General features: G+C 47.2%; 1 protein-coding gene across 3 annotated transcripts in view; it reads right to left on the bottom strand.

Annotated features, from left to right (window-relative positions):
• Window positions 1–23,585, bottom strand: part of VWA1 (von Willebrand factor A domain containing 1) — a 369,137-nt gene that overhangs the window by 98,443 nt on the left and 247,109 nt on the right. For all 3 annotated transcript variants that reach the window (XM_078642405.1, XM_078642406.1, XM_078642407.1), the window contains exons 3-5: window positions 19,100–19,378; window positions 12,883–13,161; window positions 10,626–10,904 (exon numbers count right to left, since the gene is read on the bottom strand). In XM_078642405.1, the coding sequence (XP_078498531.1) occupies window positions 10,626–10,904; window positions 12,883–13,161; window positions 19,100–19,378 (837 nt within the window). The remainder of the gene's footprint in view (window positions 1–10,625; window positions 10,905–12,882; window positions 13,162–19,099; window positions 19,379–23,585) is intronic.

Here is a 23,585-nt window from a genome sequence, read left to right as displayed (position 1 = left end):
TCTGCACTACGCACTACGACTCTGCACTACACCTCTGCACTACGCACTACAACTCTGCACTACGCCTCTGCACTCTGCACCACGCCTCTGCACTACGCACTACGCCTCTGCACTACGCCTCTGCACTACGCCTCTGCACTCTGCACTATGCCTCTGCACTCTGCACTACGCCTCTGCACTACGCACTACACCTCTGCACTACGCACTACCACTCTGCACTACGCTCTACCACTCTGCACTACGCCTCTGCACTACGCCTCTGCACTACGCACTACGCCTCTGCACTATGCACTCCGCCTCTGCACTACGCCTCTGCACTACGCACTACGCCTCTGCACTCTGCACTATGCCTCTGCACTACGCCTCTGCACTACGCCTCTGCACTACGCCTCTGCACTACGCACTACGCCTCAGCACTACGCACTACGTCTCTGCACTACGCACTACGCCTCTGCACTACGCCTCTGCACTACGCACTACGCCTCTGCACTATGCACTACGCCTCTGCACTACGCACTACGCCTCTGCACTACGCACTACGCCTCTGCACTACGCACTATGCCTCTGCACTACGCCTCTGCACTACGCCTCTGCACTACGCACTACGCCTCTGCACTCTGCACTACGCCTCTGCACTACGCCTCTGCACTACGCCTCTGCACTCTGCACTACCACTCTGCACTACGCCTCTGCACTACGCACTACCACTCTGCACTACGCCTCTGCACTACGCACTACCACTCTGCACTACGCCTCTGCACTACGCACTACGCCTCTGCACTACGCGCTACGCCTCTGCACTACGCACTACGCCTCTGCACTACGCCTCTGCACTACGCACTACGCCTCTGCACTACGCACTACGCCTCTGCACTACGCCTCTGCACTACGCACTACGCCTCTGCACTACGCCTCTGCACTACGCACTACGCCTCTGCACTACGCACTACGCCTCTGCACTACGCACTACGTCTCTGCACTACGCCTCTGCACTACGCACTACGCCTCTGCACTACGCCTCTGCACTACGCACTACGCCTCTGCACTTCGCCTCTTCACTACGCACTACGCCTCTGCACTACGCACTACGCACTACCACTCTGCACTACGCACTACGCCTCTGCACTACGCACTACGCCTCTGCACTAAGCACTACCACTCTGCACTACGCCTCTGTACTACGCACTACGCACTACCACTCTGCACTACGCACTACGCCTCTGCAATACGGACTACGCCTCTGCACTCTGCACTACGCCTCTGCACTACACCTCTGCACTACGCACTACGACTCTGCACTACGCCTCTGCACTATGCACTACAACTCTGCACTACGCCTCTGCACTCTGCACTACGCCTCTGCACTACGCACTACGCCTCTGCACTACGCCTCTGCACTACGCACTACCACTCTGCACTACGCCTCTGCACTCTGCACTACGCCTCTGCACTCTGCACTACGCCTCTGCACTACGCACTACACCTGTGCACTACGAACTACCACTCTGCACTACGCTCTACCACTCTGCACTATGCCTCTGCATTACGCCTCTGCACTACTCCTCTGCACTACGCCTCTGCACTACGCACTACCACTCTGCACTATGCCTCTGCACTACGCACTATGCCTCTGCACTACGCACTACGCCTCTGCACTACGCACTACGCCTGTGCACTACGAACTACCACTCTGCACTACGCCTCTGCACTCTGCACTACGCCTCTGCACTACGCACTACGCCTCTGCACTACGCCTATGCACTACGCACTACCACTCTGCACTACGCCTCTGCACTCTGCACTACGCCTCTGCACTACGCACTACGCCTCTGCACTACGCCTCTGCACTATGCACTACCACTCTGCACTACGCCTCTGCACTCTGCACTACGCCTCTGCACTCTGCACTACGCCTCTGCACTACGCACTACGCCTGTGCACTATGAACTACCACTCTGCACTACGCTCTACCACTCTGCACTATGCCTCTGCACTACACCTCTGCACTACGCCTCTGCACTACGCCTCTGCACTACGCACTACCACTCTGCACTACGCCTCTGCACTACGCACTACGCCTCTGCACTACGCACTACGCCTCTGCACTACGCACTACGCCTCTGCACTACGCCTCTGCACTACGCACTACCACTCTGCACTACGCCTCTGCACTACGCACTACCACTCTGCACTACGCCTCTGCACTATGCACTACCACTCTGCACTACGCCTTCTGCACTACGCCTCTGCACTACGCACTACACCTCTGCACTACGCACTACGCCTCTGCACTACGCACTACGCCTCTGCACTACGCACTATGCCTCTGCACTACGCACTATGCCTCTGCACTACGCCTCTGCACTACGCACTACGCCTCTGCACTACGCACTACGCCTCTGCCCTACACCTCTGCACTACGCACTACGCCTCTGCACTACGCACTACGCCTCTGCACTACGCACTACGCCTCTGCACTACGCACTACGCCTCTGCACTACGCACTATGCCTCTACACTACGCCTCTGCACTACGCACTACGCCTCTGCACTACGCACTATGCCTCTGCACTACGCACTACGCCTCTGCACTACGCACTACGCCTCTGCACTACGCACTACGCCTCTGCACTACGCACTACCACTCTGCACTACGCACTACGCCTCTGCACTACGCCTCTGCACTACGCACTACGCCTCTGCACTACGCACTACCACTCTGCACTACGCCTCTGTACTACGCACTACGCACTACCACTCTGCACTACGCCTCTGCACTACGCACTACGCCTCTGCACTCTGCACTACGCCTCTGCACTACGCCTCTGCACTACGCACTACGACTCTGCACTACGCCTCTGCACTACGCACTACCACTCTGCACTACGCCTCTGCACTCTGCACTACGCCTCTGCACTACGCACTACGCCTCTGCACTACGCCTCTGCACTACGCCTCTGCACCCTGCACTACGCCACTGCACTCTGCACTACGCCTCTGCACTCTGCACTACATCTCTGCACTACGCACTACCACTCTGCACTACGCTCTACCACTCTGCACTACGCCTCTGCACTACGCCTCTGCACTACGCACTACGCCTCTGCACTCTGCACTGCACCTCTGCACTACGCCTCTGCACTACGCACTACGCCTCTGCACTCTGCACTATGCCTCTGCACTACGCCTCTGCACTACGCCTCTGCACTACGCACTACGCCTCTGCACTATGCACTACACCTCTGCACTACGCACTACGCCTCTGCACTACGCACTACGCCTCTGCACTACGCACTACGCCTCTGCACTACGCACTACGCCTCTGCACTACGCACTACGCACTACCACTCTGCACTACGCACTACGCCTCTGCACTACGCACTACGCCTCTGCACTACGCACTACGCCTCTGCACTACGCACTACCACTCTGCACTATGCCTCTGTACTACGCACTACGCACTACCACTCTGCACTATGCACTATGCCTCTGCACTACGCACTACCACTCTGCACTACGCACTACGCCTCTGCACTATGCACTACGCACTACGCCTCTGCACTACGCACTACGCCTCTGCACTACGCACTACGCCTCTGCACTACGCCTCTGCACTACGCACTACGCCTCTGCACTACGCACTACGCACTACGCCTCTGCACTACACACTACGCCTCTGCACTACGCAGTATGCACTACGCCTCTGCACTACGCACTACCACTCTGCACTACGCACTACGCCTCTGCACTACGCACTACCACTCTGCACTACGCACTACGCCTCTGCACTACGCACTATGCCTCTGCACTACCACTCTGCACTACGCACTACACCTCTGCACTACGCACTACCACTCTGCACTACGCACTACACCTCTGCACTACGCACTACACCTCTGCACTACGCACTACACCTCTGCACTAGGCACTACACCTCCGCACTACGCACTACGCCTCTGCACTACGCCTCTGCACTACGCACTACGCCTCTGCACTACGCACTACGCACTTCGCCTCTGCACTACGCACTATGCCTCTGCACTACGCAGTATGCACTACGCCTCTGCACTACGCACTACCACTCTGCACTACGCACTACGCCTCTGCACTACGCACTACCACTCTGCACTACGCACTACGCCTCTGCACTACGCACTACGCCTCTGCACTACCACTCTGCACTACGCACTACACCTCCGCACTCTGCACTACCACTCTGCACTACGCACTACACCTCTGCACTACGCACTACACCTCTGCACTACGCACTACACCTCTGCACTCTGCACTCTGCACTACGCCTCTGCACTACGCACTACACCTCTTCACTACGCACTACACCTCTGCACTACGCACTACACCTCTGCACTACGCACTACACCTCTGCACTACGCACTACGCCTCTGCACTCTGCACTACGCCTCTGCACTACGCCTCTGCACTCTGCACTACGCCTCTGCACTCTGCACTACGCACTACACCTCTGCACTCTGCACTACGCACTACGCCTCTGCACTCTGCACTACGCACTACGCCTCTGCACTACGCACTATGCCTCTGCACTCTGCACTATGCCTCTGCGCTACGCACTATGCCTCTGCACTCTGCACTACGCACTACCACTCTGCACTACGCCTCTGCACTACGCACTACCACTCTGCACTACGCCTCTGCACTACGCACTACGCCTCTGCACTACGCCTCTGCACTCTGCACTACGCCTCTGCACTACGCCTCTGCACTATGCACTACCACTCTGCACTACACCCTACCACTCTGCACTACGCACTACCACTCTGCACTACGCCTCTGCACTACGCACTACCACTCTGCACTACGCACTACCACTACGCACTACGCCTCTGCACTACGCACTACCACTCTGCACTACGCCTCTGCACTACGCACTACCACTCTGCACTACGCCTCTGCACTAGGCCTCTGCACTACGCCTCTGCACTACGCACTACCACTCTGCCTCTGCACTACGCACTACCACTCTGCCCTACGCCTCTGCACTACGCACTACGCCTCTGCACTCTGCACTATGCCTCTGCACTACGCACTACCACTCTGCACTACGCCTCTGCACTACGCACTACCACTGTGCACTACGCCTCTGCACTACGCACTACACCTCTGCACTACGCCTCTGCACTCTGCCTCTGCACTCTGCACTCTGCCTCTGCACTACGCACTACGCCTCTGCACTACGCCTCTGCACTACACCTCTGCACTACGCCTCTGCACTACGCCTCTGCACTACGCCTCTGCACTCTGTACTACGCCTCTGCACTACGCACTACGCCTCTGCACTACGCCTCTGCACTACGCCTCTGCACTACGCACTACGCCTCTGCACTACGCACTACGCCTCTGCACTACGCCTCTGCACTACGCACTACCACTCTGCACTACGCCTCTGCACTACGCCTCTGCACTACGCACTACCAGTCTGCACTACGCCTCTGCACTACGCCTCTGCACTACGCACTACCACTCTGCACTACGCACTATGCCTCTGCACTACGCCTCTGCACTACGCACTACCACTCTGCACTACGCACTACGCCTCTGCACTACGCCTCTGCACTACGCACTACCACTCTGCACTACGCCTCTGCACTACGCACTACGCCTCTGCACTACGCACTACCACTCTGCACTACGCACTACCACTCTGCACTATGCACTACCACTCTGCACTACGCACTACGCCTCTACACTACGCACTACCACTCTGCACTACGCCTCTGCACTACCACTCTGCACTCTGCACTACGCCTCTGCACTACGCCTCTGCACTACCACTCTGCACTACGCACTACGCCTCTGCACTCTGCACTACGCCTCTGCACTCTGCACTACGCCTCTGCACTACGCCTCTGCACTCTGCACTACGCCTCTGCACTACGCCTCTGCACTCTGCACTACGCCTCTGCACTACGCTCTGCACTCTGCACTGCCACTCTGCACTACGCACTACCACTCTGCACTGCCACTCTGCACTACGCACTCACTGGCCTGTAATTATGCACTGTCATTGCTAGCCTAGATGCACTGTCATCGCTAGCCTGTAGATATGCATTGTCATCCTCACTACTGTGTGTGTGTGAAAAACATACGTAAAAATCAACTCAAGGTGATGGCAAATAAAACACGCCGCAATCTACATAGCTGTTTTTGTTTATTGCGAAAATCTCTGTTAAACTCTACCACATTGTTATATTTTAAAAGACACGCGGTGAACGCGCTCGCACCATCTGGATTGCATTACACGGGCACTCTGACAGCTCCTAATTAAGATTAATCACTCTGCCGTGCTCGTTCTCGCACAGAATATGCCACATTGGGCACGCATAAATTACTTACAGCCTATCACGTCAACGCTACTAAATACACAGCACAGCGAAGACAAATCACTAGGCAGATGCCAGAAAAAACTAAGGAATGTGCCAGCCGGACCCCTTTGTGCATTTTTTTATTTAGCACATAAGAGCTCGCAAGCTCCGCCTCCACTTCGTGGTGGCTTAGGCCCGAGCCCTAAAAAGGGAATGTTATTGGCGTCCCTTCCAAATGCTGATTTGGTAAGCAATGTATCAATGTTTAGCAACTGTAATACGGTCAAAAAACATTGAAGAGTGACAGATTCCTAAGTTAGAATTGTGACCCTTTCCCCTTTGTGAATTATTTTTAAGGTTTGCTGTGGGGTAGGTGGTGGTCCAGAACACCTCTTCCAACACTCAAATAAGTTTCTACTAAAATGTATGGGCCTCATTGAGGCCCCTTGCGCCGCCTCGTCATTTTTTGCAATGTTCCGTGGCGCAGGAGCCTGCTCCATATTTACGAGGCAGCACTAAGCCACTTTGATTTAATGCTGCTTCGTAAATATAATCCCCTTTAACGCAGTTTTCTACGTTAAAGGAGCATGCAATGGGTGTTGCTGGGGGTGTTCCCAGCAACATCCATGGCTTTTTTACACTGCCCCAGATTTATGAGTAATCGTAAATCTGAGGCAGAGGCATAAGGGAGGCACTGTGAGGTGCCTGCTACACGGTGCAGGGATTTACACTAACTTCCATTTTTTTCTAAGAGCTGATGCTGCGGACAGTTTCGGACTGCCCCACAAGCTCCCATAGATAAATGAGAATTGTAATACAGTGTTCGGAATTGACGACTTACGCTCGGTCGGTTCCCACACCGAGCAGTGTCGGTCGGAGGCAACTCCGACTGACATCGTAATAGGGCCCTAAATCTGTGATGCAAACTGCAGTATCACATGTAATGATTTGGGTGGTATAAGAACTGGTTCTAGCAACACCTTTGTTTAAGTTACAAAGTGCACAGTGCAGAAAGTATTCTATGACATCATTCGGTTATACCACCAACCAAACCCATTAAGGCACCAATATGTATTGGTGTCTCCTCGGCGTCCCAAGGCAGGCAAGTCATGTGACCCCATTAACAACTCTAGGTGGTGGACTTGTGGAACTTAAGTGCTTTTTTGTAAAACAGAGTCCATCCATCTCATTTCAGTACAAAGTTTGTTAAGAAAGCGGTAAATGCGCTCTTCACCTCTCTGCCACAAATTCCGAAGTACTTGATCAAAAAACACCTGGATTATCTTGTTGCTATTATAGAACTGTTATTACAGCTAAACAGAAGAGTCTTCCTGCATCAAATTGTTCGAATCAAGAAGTACCAAAACAAAAATTATTTTTAGTGAATTCCATTTTCAACAAATCAAAGGTTCTTTGTGAACAAGTAGAGCCGTTATATTAGCAGTTATATTTTACATCCTTCTTCCATAGCTGGGATTACTAGTGCTTCTATACGAGACAATCACAAACCTCTGGTAGGAATTGCAGAAACTCAGAAATCTTTGTACATCTTCTTTTCATATTTGGTTTATCATTAAGTCTGATGAACTTTATCAAGTCTTAAAGGAGAGTCAAGTTATAAAATGCATTATTTAGGCTGTTAAGTGTCGGAGTTTTATGCATAGTCTGATTTCTTCTTCATTCTTCTTTAGAATAAAGGTTGATGGCAGCCCCACTGAGGAAGTGAGAGAAATATTATGTAATAAAACAGAAAATGGAGTAGATGAATGGCTAAGGTGTGCGTTAGTTCCAGCACACATTCTATTTAGTTTAGTCCTGCAAGTTTTCAGACTGGTGTCTGACTGATGTGAGTGACATTAGGAAGATGCAGTCACGAGATTACCTTGTGTCCTCTTCTTATCCCACTATATGAATTGTGCGGAACCACTCCATCATCTTACATGCACACGTGGATAGTGAGACTAGGTGGGAAGGCTTATGATGCTGAGAGACCACAGATGACTAGGCACAGTGCACAAAAGGTGCAATGCCAGAGATGGAGTTCAAGTAGTTTTCAAAGTGCGCATAAAACCAATGACCCCGTTGCACTTCTTCTCTGTGAGAGGCAAGCCTATACTGCCTCTGCTATTCATGTTCAGTGTGCATGCTTGTGCTTTGTATGTGGAAGCATTGAACTGGTGCGTAATGTGCTATGCCTGCGCCATGCCACCGAGAAGCTTGATCTGCTCCTGGCTGTACTGCAACTACTGCATGTCAGTAAAGACTTCATGGCTGTCTGTCATAAAGCAGTTCTACCTTGTGTGTGTGAGAGAAGCTTGCTTTACTGCTGATTGTAATGTAAGTACTGTGGGTAAGTACAGCTTTCACTGCTGCCTTTGATGTACTAGCTCTGTGTCTAAGAGATGCTTGCTCTATTTCTGGCAGTACTACAATCTTGTATTGTTGTACCCAAGATAAATGTGCACTACAGCTGCCTATACACGTAGGTGAGCACAAAATCGAATTTGTCATGCTTGGGGATGCTTCCCACATACAAAACAAGACCTAGACCTGTTTAGGCACATAAAGATCTATCCTTCTATTAATGGGTATACCAGTTTCTGCAACAATATTGCATCAAACAACTCCCTTATTTTTAGTTATTTAGGGTAGTTGGTATAGCCCTGGGTGGTGCCTCTTTTAATAAAACGCCCGTTCCAAAAATGCGACAAACCTGAGCCCTTCAGGCAGTTGTTGAATGGAGATGTCTTGTCAGATTTTCATGGATTTAAGATGACCTAATTCATGAAATTGAGAGGCGTGGGAGAATATGGCCCGATGACCAATCATGTTGAATATGAGATTAATCCACTCACTGGGTGGACAAAATTGCACAAGTTAGATTAAAAAGATGCATTCATTTAGCCGGTCAAATCTGTGACAAATACAAAATTATTCAATGTGACAACCATACTATACACCAGAGATATTGAAGAGGTTCAACCCACAAATAGCTGAACATTGTCCAAGACATTTAAAACAGGATACAGAACAGAGGAGACTGGGCACTTATGTGTCGGGTCTGCCTCAATGCTATTGGAAAGCAACTGTTGTGTGTCTAGGAACTTTATCAAGGCTACATTTAGATCCAGCTGTAGGACATTCAATGCTTGGTTTACCTCCACCAATCCTGTTTCAGGCCACCACAAGTTGTTTTTCATAGGAATGTTGGTCACTTGGACATTACCAACCATTTGCAAGCACTCATACAGCCCCCACTAATGATCATAACTAACTACTAGCAATTCAGTCTACCACAAAGAAACTGGAGCAAACACATTGAAGGGGTTTCTTGGGAGCACATAACTAATCCCAATAACCAAAAACAATCAATAACCACTAGATTAACCACTAGTCTTGGGTTCTGGGGCAGAGTGTTGCTCACTGTAAAGCACTGCAATGTCTTGTCTGGGGTAGTACGCGATATATATACATCCAATTACAGTTAAGTATAATTAATAACCCAACATTGGAAGTCATCTGTGGCAACAGAATACGTCAGGGAGTTAAATAAACTAATTCAAATGTTGCCATTGTCAGGGAGCTACAGATGTCTCAATGATTTAATGGATAATATGGGAAGTACTATTGGAACAAATTTAATATTAAAGAAACTGATTCAGTTTTGCACGTTGCCTCGAAGAGAAAAAAAGGAAGGTGAGACGGATGAAAAAAGAAGGAAGACAGAAGAGAAACGAAAGGTAGGAAAGAGTGGGAATGGTGAGGAACGGAGTAGAAGACAGAAGCGTGGGACAATTAGAGAGAAAAAAGAAAACAAAATGTTTTTTTCTTTGATGATAATATTGGCATTTTACTGGGACAAAATGTATTTTCTAATACATCTGGTGTGAATATTTTCTTGATCGCTCAAAAGAAAAAGAAAGCCTCTCCTAAATAATGCAGTAAATATTAACCCCTGCCCACCTCTGCTTCCTCCTCAAAAGTGTATACACATGTTTTTGACGTCAAAAGTACCAACTGAATGCCACTCCTGGGCCATGACCTGCCTCTTGAATTTAAGTGGTCATGCCTCTCCATGTAAGAAGTACAGCTATTCATTCATACTTGCTGTGAAGTAGGTGCATTCTAATTATGAAGGTTTACAATCCACAAAGGATAAATGAAAACAGACAAAAGACTGACAAAAATCTCTTTTTGACAGTAGAAATGTTCCCCTTTACTGATTCATTCCTTTTACAATCTAACTTTGATCTGATTGGATACTACAGAAGTAATGGAGGATTACCTTTCATGGTGGTGACCTGCACAGTTTGAGGTTGGATGTACTGGTCCCTGGACTGCGGGGTGACGGTGACTTTGTATCTAGTGCCTTGTGAAAGGTCCTTCACAACCACTCCGGTCTGGTCGCCAGCCACGGTCATTCTCACCTTTCGATGAGGCTGCAATACGGGTGCATATTCCACCGCGTAATATCCAGTTTTGGTGGACAGCAGCCGTGGCCATGTCAGTCGGAAACTGCTGGGAGTGACATCAAGTACTTTCAGATCCTCTGTCCAGACTACCTCTGAAAAAGTCAACAAATACATTTATGAAAATATTTTTAGCTATTGTCTTCTCCTATAGAAGCTCTCTTGATGTCAGACCTTTAGAAGTGCACTTATAAATGGAGTAAAGCCAGAATCAATTGTTCAACCAGATTACAAAAAGCAACAGCGGACCCTCGATGCCGCACCTCACACCAGTTCCAATAAAGATTTCAGGTAGTCGTGCAAGCAACCCCTACGCTAGCTGTTGAGTAGCGTAACTGTGCATCCAGATCAGAGAATAGTTAAACAAAGATGGGGGTGCACGACTTTACACAATCCAGTAGACCACAGATGTGTGAAAAACAGTCACTTCTTTATTAGATCAGAATTTTTCCAAAATGTAAAATCAGTTGAGACCGAGTAACAGCCAACGCATTTCGCTCCCACAATGAGTGCTTTCTCAGGGCACAAAACTCTATCTGCAATCAGTCAGTTTCATACATGAAATCATTCCGTGAATTACAATTGTTATTTGAATCCTGAGCGATGAGATCGATAATAGTAAGACCTGCCGTCCTCCAAAAGGATCCTTAAAGTTTAACAACTGCCAAATAGGATTCCTGGATTGTTACCAACAGTAGAAAAACTCAAGCTAAAGTCCATGGAAAAATGATAATGTGCTTCTGATACACCGGTCCAGGCTATCCACAGACAACGATCAGCGTCTTAAGCAGTGCACAGGAATTGTACTCGAATATATCCGTTTCAATCGGCAGACCAAAACCTTGTATTTCGCATTAACTAGCAATTGTCTAGGAGAAAATGTCCAAAAACGTGCACTTGCATTAAAGGACTCAGGATTGAAATAGCAATTGTAATTCACGGATTGATTTCATGTATGAAACTGACTGATTGCAGTTAGACTTTTGTGCCCTGAGGAAGCTCTTATTGTGGGAGCGAAACGCGTTGGCTGTTACTTTGTCTCAACTGATTTTACATTTTGGAAAAATTCCGATCTAATAAAGAAGTGACTGTTTTTCACACATCTTTGGTCTACTGGATTGTGTAAAGTCATGCACCCCCATCTTTGTTTAACCAGAATCAATTGTTGTCTGTCAGTTTTCCTACTTCTCACTTGAGTAAATTCATGTGCACACACGGTCAGTGCTTCACTGTACACACACACACACACATCTGTTCAGATAAAGCAGCTCAGGTCACCACACAACTCTTTCTTTCTTCTTTCACCATTACACATTACTTAGTGGTTTTCTTCTGTGATACTGCTGAGTAAGTGGTGCTCACAACCCTATACTCTGATATTTCAGTTTATACTCAAAACAACGGTTCTCCTGGAATTAGTTCATATACACTTTATTGATAAGCAAAGTAAATATCCTAAGCATACAATTAAAGTAATGATAGCACTAATGCACTCTACCCTTAAGGTAATTGGTGGAGGTCTGACTAATACCTTTTTTGTTTTTTTGTTGTTGTAGTTTTACATAGCGCAAACTCCACCCAAAGGTATCAGAGTGCTTTACATGAGCACCAGTTGCAATACAGACAGACACATTCATTTTATTTTTTGCACGGGTAGATTAAGTGATTTGCCCAGAATCACAGGATGTTTGAGCCTCCCGCCAAACTTGAACCTGGCTACCCAACTTTAAAGTCTGCCACTCTAGCCTTTAAGCAACATCCTTTGTGGCAGAGTTAGGGCCAGCACCTAAATTACCACTTACCCCACTAACTACTACCCCACCTTGAAACAACGTGTTTTTGTGGGAAACAGACACCTTCACCAACTTTAAATCACAATTTATAGTTTATCATACAAATTGTAAAATAGCTGTTTCCTAATTATGGAGTTTTGTAAGCCACAAAGTAAAACATAACATAGACACAAACTGAAACATAGCCCTTTCTGGAGTGTTTCTTGGGCTTTCTCTGGCCTATGCATTTCACCTTATACTTCTGGTCAGAGGTCACACTATGGATGAGTTGGGCGATTACCTTTTAAGGTAGAGACCTGAATAGTTTGAGGGCGGGCGTACAGCTGATTGGAATCCAGGATGAGTGTTACATTGTAACTGGTGCCTGGTGCCAGGTCCTTCAACACCACTCCGGGCTGGTCCCCAGCCACCTTCACTCTCAGCTTCTTCTGGGGTTCTGCCATGGTTGTGTATTCCACCAGATAGTACCCTGTATCAATTGACAACAGCTGAGGCCACGTCAGTCGGAAACTGGTCGTGTTGATGTCCAGTGCTTTCAGCTTCTCTCCCCAGATCACCTCTATAAAAAAAAGAAAACAACACAAGGACTTTAGAGAGCACACTTTTGGCCTCAACTTCTGCATATGGAGTGAACAGTGTTGTCCGCTACAGTTCTTGGTGGCCAACACTTGCTTTCTTTTGGTAACTTGACATGTGTATAGCCCACTGCTCCCACTTGTCTGACCTTGTAAGACTCATCTTTATCCAACAACTGTCCATCACGTTTCCTATTCAGGGTGTAAGTGGACTAGGTGTACCTTCCTGCACATAAACAATCATTAAGTAATGACGATTTTCTACTTTTATGTGTGGTGCAGAATGCAGCACACATAGAAGTAACAAATCACCATTTTTGATTGTTTATGTGCCTTAAGGGACACCTTCCTGCACATAAACAATCATTCCCTGCAATGCACGCACCCTTGCACTATGGTGCAAGGGTGCCAGCGGTGGCGCTAAAGGCAGCAAATTTCAAAACACAGGGGTACGCCGTATTGTTGCAAATACGGCGCATCCCTGCTTTTTGGAAATATCGGAGCCCGGCGCTGCCAAGTTTGGCGCAGCTCTGCATTCCGGGTTTTCATTCTACATATGCCCCATAGTCCTAAGAAAAAGAAGCTTGGTGGGGGGCACATGCATCTAGGCTTCTTGCCATTATATTTAAAGGGGAAATTAAAAAGTATTAGAAGTATTGAATCTAAAAACTAGCACGGAGGATTTAGGACTACAAAAAATTGAGAAGGACTTTGTTAGGCTCAGTGATGAACTAATATGCTGTGGCTAGAAGTTAATCACTAAAAGAGTTTGAACTAATGCCACCGGAAATAAACAACAGTGGAATTGGATTGGCTAAATTCTGTGGCGTTTGTTAAAAATCGTGATATCAGTGCTCTTGAAAATTCAGAGGATGCTTAGGCAAGAAAATGACAGACATTCATCTAGTATTATTCAAAGTGCTATCTGACAATGAAGACTAGTTTTTGCATCAAAGAACATGAGCACCATGGTAAAAGCGTTCTCCCTATATCCCCCACCAAACATTGTGCAATACTGCCCTCAACAGAATGCAAACAACGGGGCATATCAGCAAGGGCCGTGCGATAATTATCGCTCAGCGCTCTTAGCGCGAGGATCATTATCGCTGGCTAACGATGGATTGCATTGCTGAGGTAGCGTGCTTTCAGCAATGCTGATCTCAAAAGTGATACAATTCCAAGCGCAAGATGCCAAAAGTATGATTATCGCTGGAAATCCAGCGATAATCGCACAACATTTGGCAAAGGCTTGATGGTAGGGCTGGGCATACTTAGCCATTATATCCACCTCCCGTTGTATATAATGGCTAAGTCAGACTGAACGCAGGCGTAAGGAAAGTAGCGATAACCGAGGCTAGCGCTACTTTTCTCATCGCTATGCTGTTTAGCGTGCAGCTTGTTAATTGAAGAAATGTCGGTTAGCAACATTTCTCACGTTATTTCGGTGTGGAACGCCCACTTTGCATCTCATTAGAGATGCAAAGGGAGGCGTAGGGAAAAAGGGTGCTAATATGCGATTATTATGCATGTTAGCACCCTCTTGTTAATAGGGCAATATCTTTATCACACTTTTTTGGCTTTTAAAGCCAAAAAAGCGGAGATAAAGCCCTTGCTAATATGCTCCAATGTGTCTTTTTATTCATGTGTGAGACATAAGTGACCCCCCCACCCCCACCGCTTTAGTACCTGAATGCCATAGAAACAAGTTAAACGGTGACCAGTTAATCCCTGTAAAGTGTCAGGAGCTGCATTTTATTCCACAGCAGCGTTCTTCCTACAGCTGATCCCTTTAAGTAAAGAATATAGTGTATTTTCGTTGGAATGTGCAGACTGTGTGACAGAGGTTGAAGCTTGTGGTAAGTGTGTGCTGTCTGTGAGTGCAGCATTCACTGTGACAGTCGATCACAGACTCTGAGCTTTGACTTTAAAAATGATGCTCTGTTTCCAGGGCCTGCAAACCCAGTTTTGAAGACTTATTGGATACCTTTGAGTTCTTGCATAATAGACCAGAAAAACCAGAAAGATATACGTTGTATGCAATCCTGCTGTTTTATCTTTTTAACCGCATGCGCGCTAGCGGGTTTTCCTGCTGTGCGCTGATTTTTGAAAAACGCGCGGTTTGTGACAAAGCCAGCTCGTCATCCGCGTAGCGCAGGTAATGCCCATGACGAGCTGGCTTTGTCATTAGCGCGGAATGGGTTAAGCGCCAGCAGTGCAGTTGTTGACACTATTGGCCAGATTTACTAGTTTGCACGCAACGCACTGCAGCAGCCGCAAATGCTGCACTGCGTGAGAAGAAGAGAGCAGGAGAGTGCCCTATTTACTGAAATATGGCACTCTCCTCTCCTCTAAATAATGCCGACGCAGAAATGTGGGCCATGCGCCACAGACACATCTTTGCACCATTGTGCAAGGGTGTCTCTGTGAGTCTAGCATAGGTTTTGTACTTGAAGGATACCCTTCCAGTACAAAATACTATGCTTCGACTAACTTTAAACATTCTCCAACTTTGTATGTGTGCTGTACAGTGCAGTGTTCCTTCATAGCGATTATCTGAAATGGGTTCTATTTTCTGACGGCAAACCTTGTCTACTTTTTTAAGTAAATATGATTTAGCATCAAAAACCCTGGGTGGTTGCATGGGAACGCCCATGCACAACCCATGGAATGCCCTCTTGGTGCTAAGTAATGCAAACCAGTGCTCTGCGCTACTTTGCGGTACTTTCAAGTGATTTTGCAGCATAAAACAGGTTTTATGCTGGAAAGTGAATAGATAAAAAAAGATTTAGCGTAGTTTTGTGTCATTTTTGTGACGCAAGCAGGACACAAAGTCTTAGCAAATAGACCCCTATATGTCTCGGGAGGTACTTTTGAGTCTCTTACATTAAAAGCAGATGCGTCTAGCACTGACTCTGATGCCTGGCAGGAGCCAGTCACTACTCTATATTATACCAGTGCCTTCTCTGGCACTAGGCACACATTCACCAATCACCTATTGTTGGGGTAGACATAGCTAGAGACCAGTCCTATGCAAACAAGATCTGGCCGTGCTTTAGTAGGAACACTCCACCAAGAACTGCCTGACCAGGTCTCCTCCAGATGGGAAATCTAAACCTGTTTCCCCTATCGGGCTTTATCACTGAGACGCAGCTTGAATCCAATGAAGCCGTGACCATGAGGGCTAAAGCTAGGCACAGGCATATCCATTATTTTTCATCTAATTCTAATACATTTTAGCCATGCGTAATTGCTCATGATGCATTTCAGTCAATTTTTTTCCATCAAGGCACTAAGCAGGCTCCAGCTATATAAAAAGAAGACTAAGGGCCTTATTACGAGTGTGGCGGTCCTCTTGCAGTGCCGCCGTCACGCATTTCACAGGAGGACCACCAAAGCTATGGTGCGTCCGTCTGATGGATTACGATTGTAATCCACGGGGCGGGCGGGCGGGCGATGCTATGGTGGTCTTATCTAGGTGGGCTGTTAGGCTCGTAGGAGAGCCAAACATGTAGCTCGCCACTGTGACTGCACCTGCAGCACGTTACTGAATGGTGTGGCATGCATGCCCCACCCTGCAGGAACAGGGGTGCAATTCCAAGACCCCCTTAGTTGCCTCTCAGCTACCCTTTCCTTGGGGTGCTCACCTCCATGAAAAGTGCGGAGGCCAGGCAACTCAGAATTTGCTTTAGGGTGCCGCAGCAGCACTGCCAGCATATTCCTGCTCCTGACTGCTGTGTGATCGATGCGGGATTCTGAATCCCCTGCAGACGTAGCAGTCCTGTGACAGTCCGACTGCCACACCCCTAATACTGCAGGTGGGCCAGCAGTATGGCGGTGGTCGGACTGCCACCGCATGTACAGCAATCCTATGGATTGCTATTATCATAATAAGGCTCTAAGGGCCATATGTATCAAGCCAAATTGAATTCGCAAACGCCGAAATTCGCAGAATTTCGGCGTTTGCGAATGCAATTTGGACGATTGGTATGCATCAAGGGAATCATCTACAAAAATAAGGAATCGCAAAATATGCGATTCCTTATCTTGCGATTGCATTTAAGGAATCGCAAATTTTGCGATTCCTTAAATGCAATGTAAGAAGCCAAAATAAATAGCAAATTGGCCTTAAGGAATCGCAATTTACCACCAACTTATAGTTGGTGGTAAGTTGCGAATTCCTTTCAAAATGCATATTTTTCCTTTTTTCTAAGTGCCATGTGACGCACATACATGCCCTTAGGGCATGTATGTGCGCCACATGTGCACCCATGCCGATTTCAGGGGTGCAACAGGGTGTCCTTTGGACACCCCTGCACCCTTGAAAATATTCACAATTTGCGATTAGCAAATTGCGAATCGCAAATTTCCCCCTCATTCCTAGGGGCCTCCTGGCCCATAGAAATGAATGGGAAATTATTCCTTAATTGCGATTAGCAATTTGCTAATCGCAATTAAGGAATTTTAAGAAATCGCTAAAATGAAGCTAATTTCTACATACATACCATTTTGCGATTTCTAAATACGATTCCTTAAAAATCGCTATTTAGGAATCGCAAAACGGAATGTTGATACATATGGCCCTAAGTCTTGTTCTGATACAGTTCGCTCCAAACTGCCATACCAGGTCACATCCAGACAGCAACACAAGCAACCCAAGACTGGGTTTGGCCTATTTGACCTTATCGGTGAGGAGGAGCTTGAGTTAATCTTCACAGTGAGCAAGAGACCTATGTCTGGGCATAGCCATCCTGCTTAGAGTGTTTCGCTTTGAGAAAAAGCAAGCATTGGCAAAACCAATAAATCTGGCATTAACCAGCATCCTTTTAGCTTTGTCAGTGGATGTTTTTAGTTTGTCAAGGAATTTGCAGAACTTTATCACTTGGGGAACTGCTGAGCCCTCTTCAATTTAAAAAACAAAACACTGGATATTAGTTAACATAATGTGTTTATCCCAAAATCACACATTGTCAAAATAGTCCCTGAATCTTAAGAGAACCTTAATTGTGTGGATGTGCTCCTTGTTAAAGGGCAGTATGCCATCACTCACAGTGAAGCGTACCAATGGCTGAAGTTGGCTGTCTCAGTGCTCCATGCTGTTTGCAGTGGATGGAAAGAAAACATGAATGACCCAATAATAGACTAATGGATGTAGGGGGTAGCTGAAATCTCCAGTAACTATGTATTTTATACAAATACAGTTAGTAAAATCAAAAGGCCTAGATTAACTAAAAAGTGATTGATGGAATGCCTGAATTAATCTCAGCCATTAATAATAACTAAGGTCACCTTTCCACAACATACTTTTGTGCCTTCTGAAACAACACTAGTCAAAAGCAAGTCAGATTTGGTCCAGCACACATCAGCGATGGTGGAAGGCCAAGCATGTGCAGATACCTAGGCCTCCTCCACCAGGGTCGTGCCAAATCTCTTCAACAATCTTCAAAGGCGATACAGAAATCTGGGCTTGGGAGGTCAATGTGATTTAACCTAGCTCCCTCTTCCTACCTGTTTTTTTATACTCCTAAATAGGACAGGAGGTTACTTGCTCTGATTATTCCCCATTTCTCTATCTTGTTCCCCATTAAACTTGTAAATTTGAAAATGTTTTTATCAACTGTGACCCCCAAAGTGTGAGCTAAATGCCATCCCTAGCTAATGATCTGCTCCCTCGACTGAATTGGGCTTGAAGAAATTAAACCTTCTCAGCCTCATACACAATATGTGCAGCCCTCCATCTAAGCATGCAGTGAAGCAGCTCTAAGTTAATTATGGAGTTTTACAACTCAACAAGGACATCAGAGAACAGATACAACACTGACAACAGTCTCTTCCTGGGGTCCTTGCTGTTCCACCTGTGGAATCCATGTGTCTTGCGGTATTACCTTGATCAGATTAGACACTGTGGAATCATTAGTTGATTACCTTTCAAGGTGGTGACCTTTATGTTTTGATGGTGGACGAACTGCTCGTTGGACTCGGGTATGAGTGTGACATTATAGGTAGTGCCTGGCGCCAGTCCTCTCACCAGCACCTCGGTCTGATCTCCAGCCACGTTCATTCTCAGCTTCCGGTGGGGCTCTGCCATGGACGCATATTCCACCACGTAATACCCGGTACCGATAGATAACAGCCTTGGCCACGTCAGGCGGAAACTTCTCGTTGTGACATCCAGTGCTTTGAGCCGCTGTGCCCGGATTACCTCTGAAAAAAATGAGAACCGGGAAATTTAAGAAGTCCACTGCAACCACTGTCCACCCTGCTCTAGAAGCTTTGGTAAACGCTGGCCTTTCGGAAAACTCTATCCCCGAAACATGCACATATAGTGAGCGGTAGAGTCAGCTGCAACTTTCACAGGCATTAATCACAAGTGGATTCCGAACCCTGTGCAAATTCTGTGTGCAGGGGTTGGAAGTAAATGTTAAACCACATGGAATTGGGAATTCTGAGTAAGATTTTGCTACAACAAGCAGATCTGAACAGTTAGTCACCATCCTGTGGGGTTTAAGTCAAAATAGGAGTATGTATGTGTAGAGATGCGGTCAGAATGGAAATGCCAGACAACTGGAACCATGGCACATATTTACTCCTAACTTGTAATCGGTGCCTGAGAATGGTTCATGCACAGAAAAGGTAAGAAGACATAGAAGGCTGATTATCTGCAAATTGATGCAGTGCAGTAGAGCAAAGTACAGCAATCAAATGATTCTGCATTGTTTTCCACTGCACAACATTAATACCCTCAATACAAATAGCCTGGAAGTAAGGCATGGTAATTGACACTGCACAGTATTACTGCAAGTGCACTGGGTCAGCGATAGTTATCTTTTGGAAAAGGGAACAACATGCCGGCGATCAGTGTTTCTGTGCCAACCACTTCATGTTATTCTCCAGTTTTGACTTAATTTTTATTCGGACATCAAGGCAGGGCTGGGGAATAAAAATCAGCCCTGGCAAAAATGCCCAAACCACCCATGCCCCCTTTGTCACCTCGCACAAGGACTCTCTTTCCATCTGTAGGAATTTAAAAATTCATGAACTCTCGTCGGCCTGTTTTGCATTGTGTTAGGTTACGTTTATAAGGCTTTGTTATGAGCGGACACCTATGTCTAATGTACTTCACTGAGATCTTCCGTATAATGCAGATTTAAGTTAGCATTTGTGGCTCCATTTTGCAGTTCGTAGGGCATGTTACACTGTGATCGGATTATGTACCAATTATCTGTATTGCTTGCCTCAGCAGAAGACTGTGTTTAGCTATTCTTCCTTTCATGTTCAAGGTTGGATTTCGATTTGCTAATGAACAGGCCATTCTGCCCTTGCAGGCCTATCCTCGTTCGTAGCCCTGCTTCCACGTTTGGAGGAGCCGAGCTATAGCAAAACAACCTTGAAACCGAGATAGCATGTACCCATCTGGTAGGTGGTAGCCCATCCTTGTGTGCCTTCTTTGTTCATGCGTGGCTCAAGATGGTAACTTTCCACTGGGGGCATGGTTGGGGATTATTGGAATAATGATTATGCGCTACCATGCGTTGGGGAGCTAGCCCCCTCAACAGACATCTCTGGATACTGGTGAAATTGGGCTCCGCTGCAGTGTATTTTCCTAATAAATTATTGTTTATATTCTCTACTGTGTGACCGACTCTTCACTTGTTTGGAAGGCAAGAGGTGGTCGTAAGTGACCCGGGTGACCCTAATCAGGTCCTTTTCCTTCACATCCATCCATTCTCTCTCTTCCCTTCTCACCTTTCTGTCTCTCTTCTCCACCTCCTGTGCTTTCACTCTGCGTTCCTCCTGCATCTCTTTCTCTCACTCTTAAAGCCTTCCTATGCCTACTGAAATAACCTGAGACACCTGTGGAAAGTCATACAGGCACCAGGAGCGGCCCTGGGCTTTCAAAATCGGCCTCCTAGGGCCCTAGCCTAACAGGGAAATGCCCGGTGGAATAAAAGGCTTGTCCAGCGCTGGCGGACACATTGTCTGCTTTTTGCAGGCAAAGGGTCAAAGCGAACCATCCTGACACACATTGTTTGACTCGTCATCACCATCTCTCTCTCCCATCCCTCTGTAACTCTCAGTGCCCGAGTCCATCAAACACATTCTGTGCAGGGCCGGACTGGGAATCCAAAGCAGCCCTGGGAATTTTATCAGAATGGCCCACACCACCAGGCAGGGGTGGAGGGGGCGGGAGGGGGTGAAAGCCAAGCGTGAAGAACTGCTGCATAACAAAGCCGGCAACCAGCACTGCTGCTTTTGTTACTGGGGCTGATATTGCAGCATCACTGCAAAACTGGTCCCCAATAACAAAACCGCCGCCACCACTTCCAGCCTCTCCGGCAACCACCGGTTGCCCGCTACAGCCAGACCTGCCCTGATTCGGTGGCATTTTCACCCTCCCCTGGGCCTCTTTACACAAACTGGGGTGCATCTAATGTCCATCCAAAGCTAAAGACCTAGTATGTCTTCAACGTTTACACCTCCCCTTTTCCCAGCTCTTGTTGCTAAACTTAACAAACAGCCTACTGAGATCTTCAAGCATTCCCTTGTTTAATCAGGATTTGTAAAGTGATGCTCATCACCATGAGGGTATCCAGGCGCTGATTACCTCGTTATTGTCCATGGATCAGGCACTACCCGTGGAGAAGTGTGGCTCAGGGGTTAGAGGCAGCAGACCCGGAAGCTGAGATCGGTCCTGGACCAGGGTTCAATTCCCCGCCTCGGCGGGTCTTGGGCTAAAAAAAATTCCACGGACTCGATAATTCTCGTCCCGGTGCCTCCTTGACTCACGGGTTCACACTCTGTGACTCTGGGCAATAGCTTGCTTAATCTCCACAACGGCCCCTCGCGGCGGGATGCCTGACTTTCACCTTGTGGATACCCTGCTATCTCACAGGGGAATACCAGGAAGGGTTCCCTAAGCAAGCGCCGGGAAACCCACTGCGGGTAGCTGTGCGCTATATAAGCTCAACTACATTTACATTTACATTTACCCCTTCTTTTTTCCATAACTATACTGAAGTGCATAATTGAAGGGAGGAGGTAGTGGGCCTGCCACAGTATCTTCAAACCTCTTTGTGGCGTGACACAGAACAAGGTCATGATCTTGCAGCTATCAGCTGAAATTTGAGACAGTGGATTGTTTAGTTGGAAATGAGTTCCTGGACGGGAGGATTGCAGATCACGTTCCTATTTAGGATACATTTATTATGGAGAAGGTGGAGAGCTCTGATTCACTAATTTGAACGCAACAGAAACAATTTGCAGCCGGTTTTTGTTTATGTATTTGGATTGTCTATTGCATTTGTAGGTATAGAGCAGGGATGTATGGGGTAGTCATGATGTGTGAAGGTAATTTTATTTTCATTCTAGGGCAGGTGCAAATGGTAATGGAAGAAAAAGGCTCCCTCTTTAAGCACAGCACTAATTGTGGAAGTTTGATGTCCGCAAACAGGAGATTGCGCATCGTGTGAGTATGGGCATGCACAAAAATGAGATTGAATCTGTGCAACTTCCTGTGCCCTGACATGCTGACATGGAAGCATTGGGAGTGGGTCATCTGAACAGATTTGCCTGGCACAGGTTGAATCCTGGGCCTGGTGTATGCACTGTGCCCGGTTTGTCCTTGTGCAACCCCAGACCAACGAAGAAGCTTTCTGTATGATGGAAGCATGTGCCACCAAATATTGTACCAGGTCACTGTGTGTGAGGGAGGTTTGCACTGGTGCTTACTGGGCTATTCCTGGGCTGTGCATGACTGATGCTTGCAATGATGTTGGCTATGGCTATCTCGCTTATGGGAGGACATTCAGCACCACTGCTGCCAATGCTTTACTATCTTTCAAAAGGTTTTTGTTTCTGAAACTTTGTAGTTAACATGACATTTATGTTGTAAAACGAATAACAAATCATGTGGGTCTAATGATGGGTGGACTAAGAATATATATCCCAAACTGGTTTAAATCACTACCCCATCGAAATCTTAATTTGGAGTAATACCTATTTGTCAAATGACTGGGCCATGTACAGGGTGCCTGCAATTTTATTGACTTATTATCAGTTTTAGATAATGCAGACTTGGCCCAATGTGAAATTGAGCTCTTTACCTAAGAAAAGTTTCATAAAAACAGTGAAGGCCGAGAATACAGTCATATAGGGTGAATTGGAGCGGTAGAGTATTAATAAAAATATATTCAAAGTGCAGAATTACAAAATAATTGGTAGTGGTGCACTGGTCAGTTTAAGGCCTTTTATAATTGGAAATGGTGGTGGAACATGAAGATTTCAACTACTTTCTGAAAAAATTAAAGTTATACTAATCGTAAAGGAAGAGGGACAGAGGTCCTCTTCTTGTGCTGCCAAATGCCAGGATCGCCTAAATACCAAGGCTTTCAAGTTTGATTTTATTCCCAAC

This window comes from Lissotriton helveticus, chromosome 5_1 (assembly GCF_964261635.1).
Source record: "Lissotriton helveticus chromosome 5_1, aLisHel1.1, whole genome shotgun sequence".
Lineage (NCBI taxonomy): Eukaryota > Metazoa > Chordata > Amphibia > Caudata > Salamandridae > Lissotriton > Lissotriton helveticus.
The sequence above is the reverse complement of the archived record's forward strand: the minus strand, read 5'-3'. Positions and strand labels throughout refer to the sequence as shown.